Source organism: Pocillopora verrucosa, chromosome 13, assembly GCF_036669915.1.
Source record: "Pocillopora verrucosa isolate sample1 chromosome 13, ASM3666991v2, whole genome shotgun sequence".
Lineage (NCBI taxonomy): Eukaryota > Metazoa > Cnidaria > Anthozoa > Scleractinia > Pocilloporidae > Pocillopora > Pocillopora verrucosa.
Window position 1 is genome coordinate 710,616 of NC_089324.1, and position 11,212 is coordinate 721,827.

At 39.0% G+C, this 11,212-nt stretch overlaps 1 protein-coding gene across 1 annotated transcript; it reads left to right on the top strand.

Moving 5' to 3' along the window:
- Positions 1-1,542: 1,542 nt before the first annotated feature.
- LOC131789504 (outer dynein arm-docking complex subunit 2) lies at positions 1,543-11,168 on the top strand. The gene is made up of 24 exons (XM_059106635.2): positions 1,543-1,954; positions 2,159-2,245; positions 2,367-2,435; positions 2,836-2,883; positions 3,416-3,504; positions 3,662-3,781; positions 4,242-4,304; positions 4,501-4,621; positions 5,118-5,177; positions 5,277-5,423; positions 5,895-5,970; positions 6,535-6,671; positions 7,160-7,305; positions 7,463-7,574; positions 7,803-7,913; positions 8,117-8,271; positions 8,498-8,576; positions 8,938-9,119; positions 9,224-9,287; positions 9,387-9,437; positions 9,535-9,612; positions 9,776-9,886; positions 10,008-10,229; positions 10,930-11,168. The coding sequence occupies exons 1-24, from the start codon at positions 1,805-1,807 to the stop codon at positions 11,092-11,094; spliced, it is 2,643 nt and encodes an 880-aa protein (XP_058962618.2). The 5' UTR covers positions 1,543-1,804; the 3' UTR covers positions 11,095-11,168.
- The last annotated feature ends 44 nt before the right edge of the window (positions 11,169-11,212 follow it).

The following is an 11,212-nucleotide window of genomic DNA, read 5'->3' on the forward strand; positions in this document are numbered from 1 at the left end:
GATACCAACACTGTCCTTAGCTGCTTACAGTTTGGCCTAAACATCGTCAACATTTTGACTCATCATCGATTTTAAGCGTTGATGCTAAAATGTGGATACTTTTTAGGTGCTGGTGAAGGGAACCCTAAAGGAAAGCTATCCAGTACACGTCTTCCCTTTATATAAGTACACGAATGACACGATTTGAAATATTGAAATTACTCTAGAGGAAAAACAAACGTTTTAAATTTGTAGGTAGGTATACATTTATTCGATCGCATTATAACGTTCTATGTTCTTTCATAGGTAAGTATCAAAAATATTGTATCTTAATATTTTGTATCGCAAAAGAATTTAAGCGTTAGTTAAAAATTCTGGAAAGCATAAGAGGGCAGTAGTATAAATCTTTTCAAATAAAATTGTTGGCTATTTGACAAAGTACGGATGTAATTCAAACAACTGACATGATATCTAAACGAAATGTCGGAAAAATGTCGAACTTGTCAATGTCGGTTCTTCAAAAATCGAGCGATGAACGATATAACTCCATGTAAATTATTGAAAATATTATTTCACGCAAGCTCTTTTCGTGAGATTTTCAACACTGAACATTTCAGACATTAAGCAAAAAATTGTAAAACAAATGCTGCATGCAAATCTAAAATCGTCTTCGCGAGGGAAAGGACACTATTTCGTATACGCTGAAGAAAGATTTGACCGTTGTATGAAGACGTACCAAAATAGTAATTAAAATCTGAGTCTTTCATCCAGAAAAAATAATTCAACCGTGTTCTTGATTCATACTCTAGGTCAGCAGATCTTAAATGTTATTTTCAGTTATTTATTTTGCAACTGACTGCCGCGAATTTTAAATTAACACCGAAGTTCAATAATAAAAGAAATGTCTGGCGGTTAACAATTTCAATACAGCGATATATTTAACGGTCGACGAAGCCTTAAGCGTTATGTTTATCGACAAATTAATTTAGTGTAATTTCGAGAGATCAGAAATGCAAATATTGCGTAACTTGCAGATTTGACAAATTGTTTTAAAAATTTGAGAGTTCCGTTTGCAAACAAGAAACAAAGCATTTCAGTGTCAAGAGCAAGAAAATATTAATAACAAGAGATTATAAAATCTCTTGTATTAAAAATCTTACTGCGAAGTGTTTCCAAAATTGTTTGTCAGGATTAAACAATATCTTGTAAATTTTGCACTGAGAAAGACAATTTTGAAAAATGACAGTACTCTTGTTATTCTTGACAACTTGAAAATACGCAGTATATCCAAATTAAATTTTCAACGCCTGCGCCTCTTCGCCTCCATATGCAAACGAAAATTGTAAGGTGAGTCAACACTGGCTACGGATTCTAGTTTTGTTTTGATACTAAATTGAAAGTTTTGTCCTATAAAACAAGCAGTTCATGAATTGGAATAGCTCAACAAAAAACATTTTATTCTTTTCATTGATTTGTCTTTCTTGCAGGTCGACTGTGCGCAGTTAATTTTTACATCGATCATAACTTTTGCAGGCCATATTCTGCAGCATAGCATTGCATGCATGCGCTGTTTTCTGTTGCCAATGTAGCGATTTTGAGGTATCATGACTCGAATCGTAAACTTGAAAAACAGAGAGAGGATGACTTCTATGCATATTAACGAGGATAATGGATATTTCTCACGGCGTTTCATAAAATAATCTGTTGACAAACAAAGCCTGATTCTTCAATCTGCCTCCAGGGTGGAAATTGTGGGCCGTTTCAGTTCAGGGCGGGCTATAAATTGCCCCCAAAAAACGCCATTAATACACTAAGGGCTACTGGAATGACCAGGAATGATGTGTTCCTTTTGGGATCCGTCACATCACAATCAGATAGTAGAATAATATCTATGCTTTTTTGTGTCTTTGTAAATTATAGATCAAAACTCATGATGTCACAAGTCGATGACAATGAAATGGACACGCGCTTTGAGGTTGGTTCAACCGTTTTTGCGTAGTTTGATATCACTGAGACCGAGAATGGCCGAGAATGGCCGAGAATAGCCGAAGACTTCCCGAAGACTTCCAGAGACGAACTACCATGAGATGAAGGGAGACGCAACAATGTAGACTTTTAAGAATAAAGCTGACTGCTCCCGAACTGAGCAATTTAACTTAATATCTTATTTTTTTAATAGGAGATGGCAGAGATTGGAAAGGAAAGCAGCGCCGAAACTCAGATTAACTCATCAGCGCTCGAACCTGACAAAGACGAAAAGATCAAGGCAAGTATACAAGAATTCCATGGAAATCTGCCGACAGTGAGTTTTTTTTGCAAGTCAGCTCGCCCACATAACTGTGTATGCTGTGAAGTTATATGCATTCTTCAATTTCTGAAATTTGCAGGATAACAAAGAGATTCAGGATAAAAGTGAAAGCAACCCAACGATAGAATCTACGACCGCCTCGGAACAAGTATGAGAAACGTTACTGTTGTTTAATGCTGTGCTCGCTGGGCAAGGCGTCAGCTCGTCGCTCTGATGAAGGACTAACGCTCGAAATGTCAGCTTTTAAACTGTTTACGATGGCCAATTTACGTTATCGACTCAGTTAATAATACTAAATTACCCTGTTACACTCTCTCACCGACGCAGGACCACAGTTTCTTTAGAAACTTACCCCCTTTTTTCATTAGATATTCTTATAGACTCTGTTTTTGATACCAAAAATTAAAATTAATAAAGAATCAAAATTAATTCTGAAGCCTGCTCGAGATTTTCATCCAAAAGTCAATCAGAATTTTGTTTCTTTTCCCATTTTTTTTTCACTCTTAAACTTATAGCAAACGTTAAAATGAAATGTGAATAACCCTTAGGGTGCGGTGGACTCCTCAAACAAGGAAACTACCGATGAAAAGAAACAGGTAAGATCCTGAATAAAAAAAGAGCGTGCGCAGTGTTAGCTTCACCTATCAGGGCATTATAGGTGATAGTTCATGTTTCTGATTCCTGAAAAAGACGACGCAACTGCAAAGATCTGCAATGCGCAAAATCACGAAAGAATGACTGCGAACAATATTACGGACCCGCTATTACTTATCGCCTGGAGTCGGAGGATTTTAACAGTAATATTTACCTAATCCCCCCATAAGGCGCTCTAATATTCTAATGATTCCTCCTCATTGGCAGTCAATCTTCTATAGTCCCCTGTAAGAGATTATCAGTGAGCCCACAGTACAAACTATGATTTGAAGCGGGCTTAAACCATGATGCAGCCGCGTGATTTGGTGCGAAAAGTTATTTAGCGCAGCTTACCCTAGATCTGGATTCAATGCACCAGTTTTAACCAATCAGATGCCAGAATTTACGATGGGGGAGGGGGTCTTGCTTTTAGGAGACCTGACTGAGGCACTCTCAGCTGAGGTGAATCAACTTTTACTGCATATTTACCTATAGAGTTCCTTCCTTGACAAATATTTGAGCAGTAGTGAAACTGAAGATGATGTGGCAGAAAATAAAGAGGAGGAAGAAAAACAAGTAGAAAGGTGCGTCCTACATTTCTGTTGTCTTTAAGTCAAACTGATGAGTGTCGTCAGCCGAGCTAGGTAGCAAGCCATGGCATCATAAAGCTTATTGTCCTGAAATGAACTGTATTAAAAACAATAATAAAATAATATATTTTGACTAAAATAATGTTTGCAGAAAACCAGAGAAAAAAAAGGTGAAAAAGAAAACAAACACGCCCAAAAGCGAGAAGCAGTTTACTCCGCGAAAACCTTCTATGAAATGGAAAAACTTGAGGCTGGTTGTCGGTGATGACAGGTAATTGGCAACAGACTTTGAGCCTGTTTATTTTTTGTGTTGCAAGCCTTCCCTGATTGTTCAACAATATGGTTTGTCGCACTAGTCTTACTTTCCTCCCAGAAATGCTTAACACTTTCACTCCCAAGATCTAATTAGTAATTCTCCTTACTATCTGCCATACAATTCTTATGATGTTAGTTTAGAGAATTTGGTCTTGGGTCAACTAATGATCGCCTAATTGATATTTCTCTTTATTCTCATCACTTGTCTGATTGATATTGTATTGATATTGTAAGGAGAAATTCTGTCTTGGTCCCTCATGGGAGTAAAAGAGTTAAAGTACACCTGACAAAGACCTCATACGGAAGTCCATTTAAACCACGATCTTGAAGTCACTTCTTCCCGAAGGATCAGGATCTTAAAATGTTTACCTAGGCCTATAATAGCCGCTGTATCTTGTTTTTCCTAACTGTTGTAGTGATGAAGAGGTGAAAGAAACCAACAAGCCACAACCGAAATCAAAACTAAACCGCAAAGAAAGGTAAGAAAACGGATCGCCCTTGTATTATAATTTGTTACCTTCACGTAATTGGTGATCTGATTGCGACTTTTTCTTTGTCGTTCACTCATCCATTTACTAACTCATTCAATTCATCGAGTTAAAAATTCAGTCTACGAGTAAAAATTTTGAGAAAAATTGTTTCACTAGTTTATTATTCATTTGCTTTTATTGTAAGCCGTAGCAACAAGCAAAACTTGCAAAGCCGGCGGTCCACCTTGTTCAGAATTCCATCAGAGCCTGCGGAAAGTTCAACCGAGAGTGAAGAAGAAGATGACCGGGTGTTAGACGGGAAAGTGGTGAGCATGTGCATTGAATGGCTGGTGATAGCAAGCGAGCAAGCAAACTAAAGCACGAACTAACGAATGAGTGAGCGAACGAGAAAACGAACGGACGAACAAATAAGTAAGTGAGCGAACGAACGAACGATTGACAGAACGAACGAACGAATGAGCGAGCGAACGAGAATGATTGACGGAACGAACGAACGAGCGAGCGTACGAGAAAATGAACGAACGAACAAACAAATAAGTGAGCGAGCGAACGAACGAACAAACAATTGACTGAAAGAACGAACGAATTAAAGAATGAGCGAGCGAGGGAGCGAGCGAACGATTGACGGAACGAACGAACGAATAAACGAATGAGCGAGTGAGCGAAGCAACGAATGAAAGAACAAATGAAAAAACGAAGGGAAGAAAGAACGCAAAAGAACTAACGAGTGAACGAATATATCACTTTTTTCATTGTGTGTTTATCATGGTTAACTGTTTTAAGTTGTTCTTTGTTTTACAGGGCGTAGCTGATCTTCCCTCAGAATATTGGCAAATACAAAGGCTGGTCAGGTTCCTCAAGGTGAGAATATGCCATCTGACAAATGGAACTCACACTAATACAAAAAAAAATGTTATCCAACTGATTCATAATTTCCCATAATCATTTTCCTGTTTTCAGAATGGTAACCAAGTCGCCACGGTCATCACATTGTGTGCTCTGACGGATTTCAACTTAACTCAAGAAATGACCCAAATGGCCATTCGCGATGTGAACGGATTGACAGTTCTTGTTAATATTCTCAGAACAGACCACGAGAATTGTCAGGTTTGGATTGATGCTGTTTCTTAATATTATACCGATCAAAGAACAACAATCAACCACACGCATTACAATCTTGACGACTTTTGGACGGTGGATCTCTAGATCTCAACTAAACAAACAGAAGATTCCCCCCCCCCTCCCTCTTCACCCCCACCCCGCCTAACCCCGTCAGAAGAGGCGCGGGGGATTGGACGGGGAGAGATATGACAATTCAGGCTGAAAGGAGGAGCTTCATTTACATGTGATTCAAAGAAATATACGCGTACTATTGGCCAATCAAACAGCAAACGGCACAGGATGGACTATGTAACATAATTTGGTTTTCTTGGAAGCAGAAATACGAATCATTGTATTTTCACAACTTTTTGATCGGTACATCGCCAATCGCCTTAACTTAAGTAAAAAAGGGCGACGCAATTGAAAATTTCAACTGAACCCGTCCCATTGACATTTAATTTATCCTCTGTTTTTTAGATAGGTGCGTTGAAGGTTCTCCAACAGTTGACCATAAGTAGCATCTACAACAGGCGAGCTGTTATCAAAATGGGAGGTTAGTTTAACCCTTTGTACCCTAAACCTACAACATGTATATTCTCCCTACCGCTCTCTATACATTTCCTAAGGTGCTGACAAGGAGAATTTGTGTAATACTCAAGAGGTTCTATAGTTGGTGATCATTTCCTTTATTCCTGTGACCTTAATGTTTGATTCAGGGGTGATATTGTTAGGAGAAATTAGATGCTGGTCACTCTTAAGGGTTAAGAGTTAAAGCCCTCAAAACCTTGTTACAATGCCCTTTGTCAATAACACAGGTTCCATTTTAGAGACTTAAACAAAAAATTTCAGAAATTTTCAAATCTTTATCAAATCACTTTTTTTTGTGATATATTTCTTTGACCGGAGATTAGGAGTTGCCTCTTCCAACATTGTCGTTCTTTGCAGATGACAGGAAGGTTTTTCCACATATGAGTCTTATAAATGACCTCACTCCCAAATGAGTCTCAGTCAGCGTAGTGATAGCATTTTTTTTTTTCATCTCATACTTGAAAAACAAAATTTAACATCTCAATCAGAATGGATAATTTCATTTCAACGATGATCTTTCGTTTTGTAGGCGTTCAGATCCTGATCGATCTCATAACTGATGCTCCTAAGGAGGTGCAAAGTTTAGCGGCAGCTAACCTGGCTAACATGGCAAAATCCAGTGTGGGAAGAAATATTCTAAAAAAACATGGTGGATTACAAAAATTGGTGAGATCAGGAGCTGGGAAAATTTTTAGATCAAAGGGTCTTAAACCTTCCCAGTAAAAAACTTTCCAGTGCTCTCTTCTTTCTGCTTTTCAAGGAAATGAAGTTACTCTCAAAGAGCTATGCTAGGCATCAGCTAGAACTTAAATCCAACATTACCATGTATATATTATAATTACCAGCATTTCGTTGGGTTTCCCCACACAATTTTCAGGGACCTGTATATATTTCCAAGGGACCATACACGGGCATAAGTGTAGATTCGAGTCTTGGCTAAGTCACTGTGTTGTGTTCCTGGGAGAGAACGTTGGACTGGCGTCTCATCCTGGGAGGGGTGCAATACTCCTGGTCGTTTCATACATTGGAGAGCGGATGACCTCCGGCTGAAAGCATCTTTGCAAATTTATAGATTCTAGAAAGTACGATCCAAGCGTACAACACGTGACCATTTATCCTCTAAGTCTCCTAAATGCGTACATTTCTTGTATTAGGTTGGTCTGCTAAACTACGAAGAACGACAACCTACTGGAAGGAAACTTTCTGGTAATGGGTCTCCAGGCCAACTTGGAGCGGACCTTGAAGTTGCACGTAATGCTGCCCTTGCGCTTTGGAGCTGCAGCAAGAGCACGCGCAGTAGGTCGGTTGTGTCAAGTGTGTTTGGTTGTAACTTTTACATAAGTAGCATAGGTGCACAAGAACTGCGAATAAAGACGACAGTATTTCTTATCAAAATGCGGTTCGTTTAGAAGAAATTTCGGCGATGTTTCCAACTTTTTCTAATCTTTTCCTCTTAGGTCAGCAATTTTCAATGCCGGAAGCGTACCAATGTTAGCCAGACTAATTACCATGGACAAAGACGAGTTCCTTGTTCCTATCGTAGGACTTGTTCAAGAATGTGCAGTGGAGGTGAAATTCATTAAGACATAACATAGCTAAATAATATACATGTTATGTGCCCTATTGAATAATCCTTACTTTACTATCCACTCTTACAGCAACGTTTAATTGAAAATGATTCAAAATAACAGTGAAAATGCAACTTACTTTGTATCGAATGCGTCTCAATCAAAAAGTCGCTGATGGAATTGCTATAGTTGAATCAGATCTCTCATTATCATCACTTCTCATTGTCAGACTCGCTTCAGACAGGCTTTCTACAAAGAGAAAATGATAGCAGCGATCGTTCGTCGCTTGTTGACCGACAACGAAAAACTTCAGGGTTACTGCGCCAACGCCATATTCAAGGTAAGTTTTCACGCTCAACCCCATGGCTGCGATCCTTTTGGCCATCGCTACCACTGATCAACGAATCTCTGATCTCTGATGACAGAGAGATAGAGACATTCAGAGTTTCAGACGAAGGCACTCCATTCTAGGTATTTCAAGTCATAAACCTAACTTACTACCTCTTCTCTTGTCTGTTTAACTTTTCCACAATTTCTCCGTAGTGTGCTGTCGACGAACAAACAAGGAAAGCTGTATATGACTGCGGCGGCCTGAACACGCTTGTTTCACTTCTTTCCCGCCATGATAATAAGAAGCTGCTGGCGGCCGTAACAGGTGCAATTTGGAAATGTGCTATCAGCGATTACAATGTCAAAAAGTAAGCATTTTGGCTTCGGTCACAAGGGTAGAATTTTGTTCTTCTGGAAACTCAACCTTGGATTTTGTGTCTTCGTTTAGTACACTGTCGTCTCGTCGGCCTCCATGACTCATTTGATACTGCAAAACTAGTTTAAAAGAAGGATCGAATTCTTAGAGCTTTTGACTCCAACTTTCGTGAGAATGCCTCTGTGGCAAAAAACTGGAAGTCTTTCTTTTTGATCTAGGTTGATGGAGATGAAGGTATTAGAAATACTTGTTAATCTACTTCAGAATGAAGAAGAAGAAGAGGACCTCCCTGAACAAGTAAGTGTCAAAAATCTTTACTGGCTCTGTCAAAAAGAAATCCACAATTAATATGGCGATGCTGCATGAAATTTTCCTTTAGTATTCGAGATTGTGTGGTAACAAATCGATTGATTTCAAGTTTTAAATATCAGTAATATTTCTTCTTTTTTTTTTAGGATCACTTTTGAGGTTACACGTTTAGGCACCTAACTTTTTTGATACCTTATCTTATCTTGACTTGTGGGGTTCAGAGAGTTGTATGTAGAAATACACGTTACTTGGTCATTGGTATCATAAATATGCCCTAGACTGCCCTCCCCACCCACTTCCCTCAATAGGAACTGATGATATCTTAAATTTTGCTCATTTTTCACTAAAGGTTCAACTCCATATTGTTGGAGCCATTGGAGAGATTGCCAAAAATCCTAAGGCTCCGCTGGAAATTTTACGATGCAAGGGATGTAAAACCTTAGTGGACATTCTGAATATCCCCAATGAAGAGCTAACTGGTACAGCAGCGAGAGCCATCGCAGCATGCGCTGCGAACAGCAGCTGCCGAGCGTAAGTAATAGCCATGTGCCTCCTTCTCAAAAGGAGACCGATTATTCTAACATGAGACCCGATTATTATAATATGAACTCATTTATTTATGTCCGTATTTTCAGAGTTTTCAACAGATTGGAAGGCCTAAGGCTTCTGTGGTCTCTTATGAAGTCAAGGAACAATCAAGTGAGCAGAATTTTTGTTTAGACCTATAATTGATTATAATTTATCTAGACATCCAGTTTAATACCTGTTCATGATATGACTTATTTTCCTGTTGATTAGGTGGTCTCTGGTGGAGCATGGGCTGTATACAGACTGATGCAAGATACACCGGTATGAGAAAAATGCAATATCACCGTCTGACAACATAATGGAATGTGAAATTTGCTATCAACGAAATGTTTTACCGCAACCATTTTTTGACTCGTAGGAGGCCTGGGAAACCGCGCGATCATTTGTTGGGGGACTGGATCTGACTGTTCGCCTGCTCAAGTCTACCGATCTGGAGGTTAACTAAATATATTCACTTGAACCATTTTACACGTGGTAGCTTACAAATTAGTTTTGCTCTTCCTTTATTTATCATAGCTGACGAGCGACAGCGAAAAAAAATTTCAGTCAGTAAAAATCACTCTAGACTACTCCAACTAAATGCATTGAAACGTTTTTAGGTCCTCACTAGCGCGTGCGCAGTGATATCAGTTGTGGCATGTGATTGGGAGAACTTGGGAGTCATAACTGATTACGAGGTTGTCCCTCACCTGGCTAAACTCACGCATAAGGTTAGTTTTTAACTCATTACTATAGAACTAAGTTGCCATATGATTGCCGAGATGATTTGGGTACGAAGAGAGCCTACAAACGCTCACCAGTTTGAGGGGAAATTAATTGTTTTGTTTACAGACTGACATCATTTTGAGGCGACATTTGGCTGAAGCTATTGCCATGTGCAGCAAATGGGGAAACAACGCGAAGCGATTCTCCCAGGAAGGAGCTGTAGAAAGAATGGTGGAATACCTTGGGTCACATGACATCATAGTACAGCGGTCGGCAATGCGGGCTCTCGAGCAGTTGGGCAAACATCCTGATAGCTGCATCACTATGCACCGCAGTGGGGTTGTCAAGGTAACACAGAGGTGTTAGCTCTCTTAAACGGCTGTTGCAAAAGTGAAAATAGAGACGTTCAGTAGACGAGAATGACTGCCAGAATTACAGCGTTATTTTTATAATTTCAGTGATTTTTGTAACAGATGTTACGTCTGTAAGGTTCAGTTTTTGAGGACTTAAGACAACGACTGAACGGTCGATTGGTGGGAAAAAGCAAGAGTACACTTGTATTTTGGGTTATCATTCGCATCTCAAAGGAGCTTAGTAACCTAACCTTTTTCTTTTTAGACCCTAAGTTTACCATCAATTTTTTGTACTTCACCCGTGTTCATTCTCATTCATTGCTTTCATCACACTACCTTTTTTAAAAATGTTTTAATTTTCCCATGTTTCAATTTCTTTTCTCAAAAGCTTTGGATAGCTTCGTATGGCGCCAAAATATTTATGATGATGATCATAACAAGTGCGGATAATGATAATAATAACGATGATAATGGCAATGAATAGTACAATGTAAGAGAAAGCCAGATCCTTCTTGCTCTCTTTTTCGTATCCTCAAAGGGATCAGAGTTCACCGTTCTAAAATTTTGATAAGAAAGGATACTCTCTCTTGGTTGTCATTGATGGCTTCCAATCCATATTTGGCTTTCAGTGTAATTATAATTGACAGCAGTCAGTCAGTCAGACCGTTGATCAGTATCAATCAATCTGTTCTTAGCTGTTGCTGGAGATGATCGGCTCAGAGGATGCAGCTTTACAAGAAGCTGCCGCGGGATGTCTGTTGAACATGCGACAACTTGCAATGGCCAACGAACGAGCAAGATATCAGAAGGAAACGAATAATGATTTGGAAGCAGACACCGATTCCGTTCAGCAGAATTGAACTTTTGAAAATAGTACTGAGTACTGCGGTGACTAAAGTGTGAATTATGAGGCACTCACCAATAATGTCTCCTGTTATTTATATAATTTGTAGTTTCAATAAACACGAATTTTTATGG

Coding starts and splice junctions, on each gene's coding strand:
- LOC131789504 (XM_059106635.2), top strand. CDS start 1,805: ATGACCAGGAATGATGTGTTCCTTTTGGGATCCGTCACATCACAATCA. Junction 2,884..3,415: donor CTACCGATGAAAAGAAACAG/GTAAGATCCTGA, acceptor ATTTACCTATAG/AGTTCCTTCCTTGACAAATA. Junction 7,914..8,116: donor GCGCCAACGCCATATTCAAG/GTAAGTTTTCAC, acceptor ATTTCTCCGTAG/TGTGCTGTCGACGAACAAAC.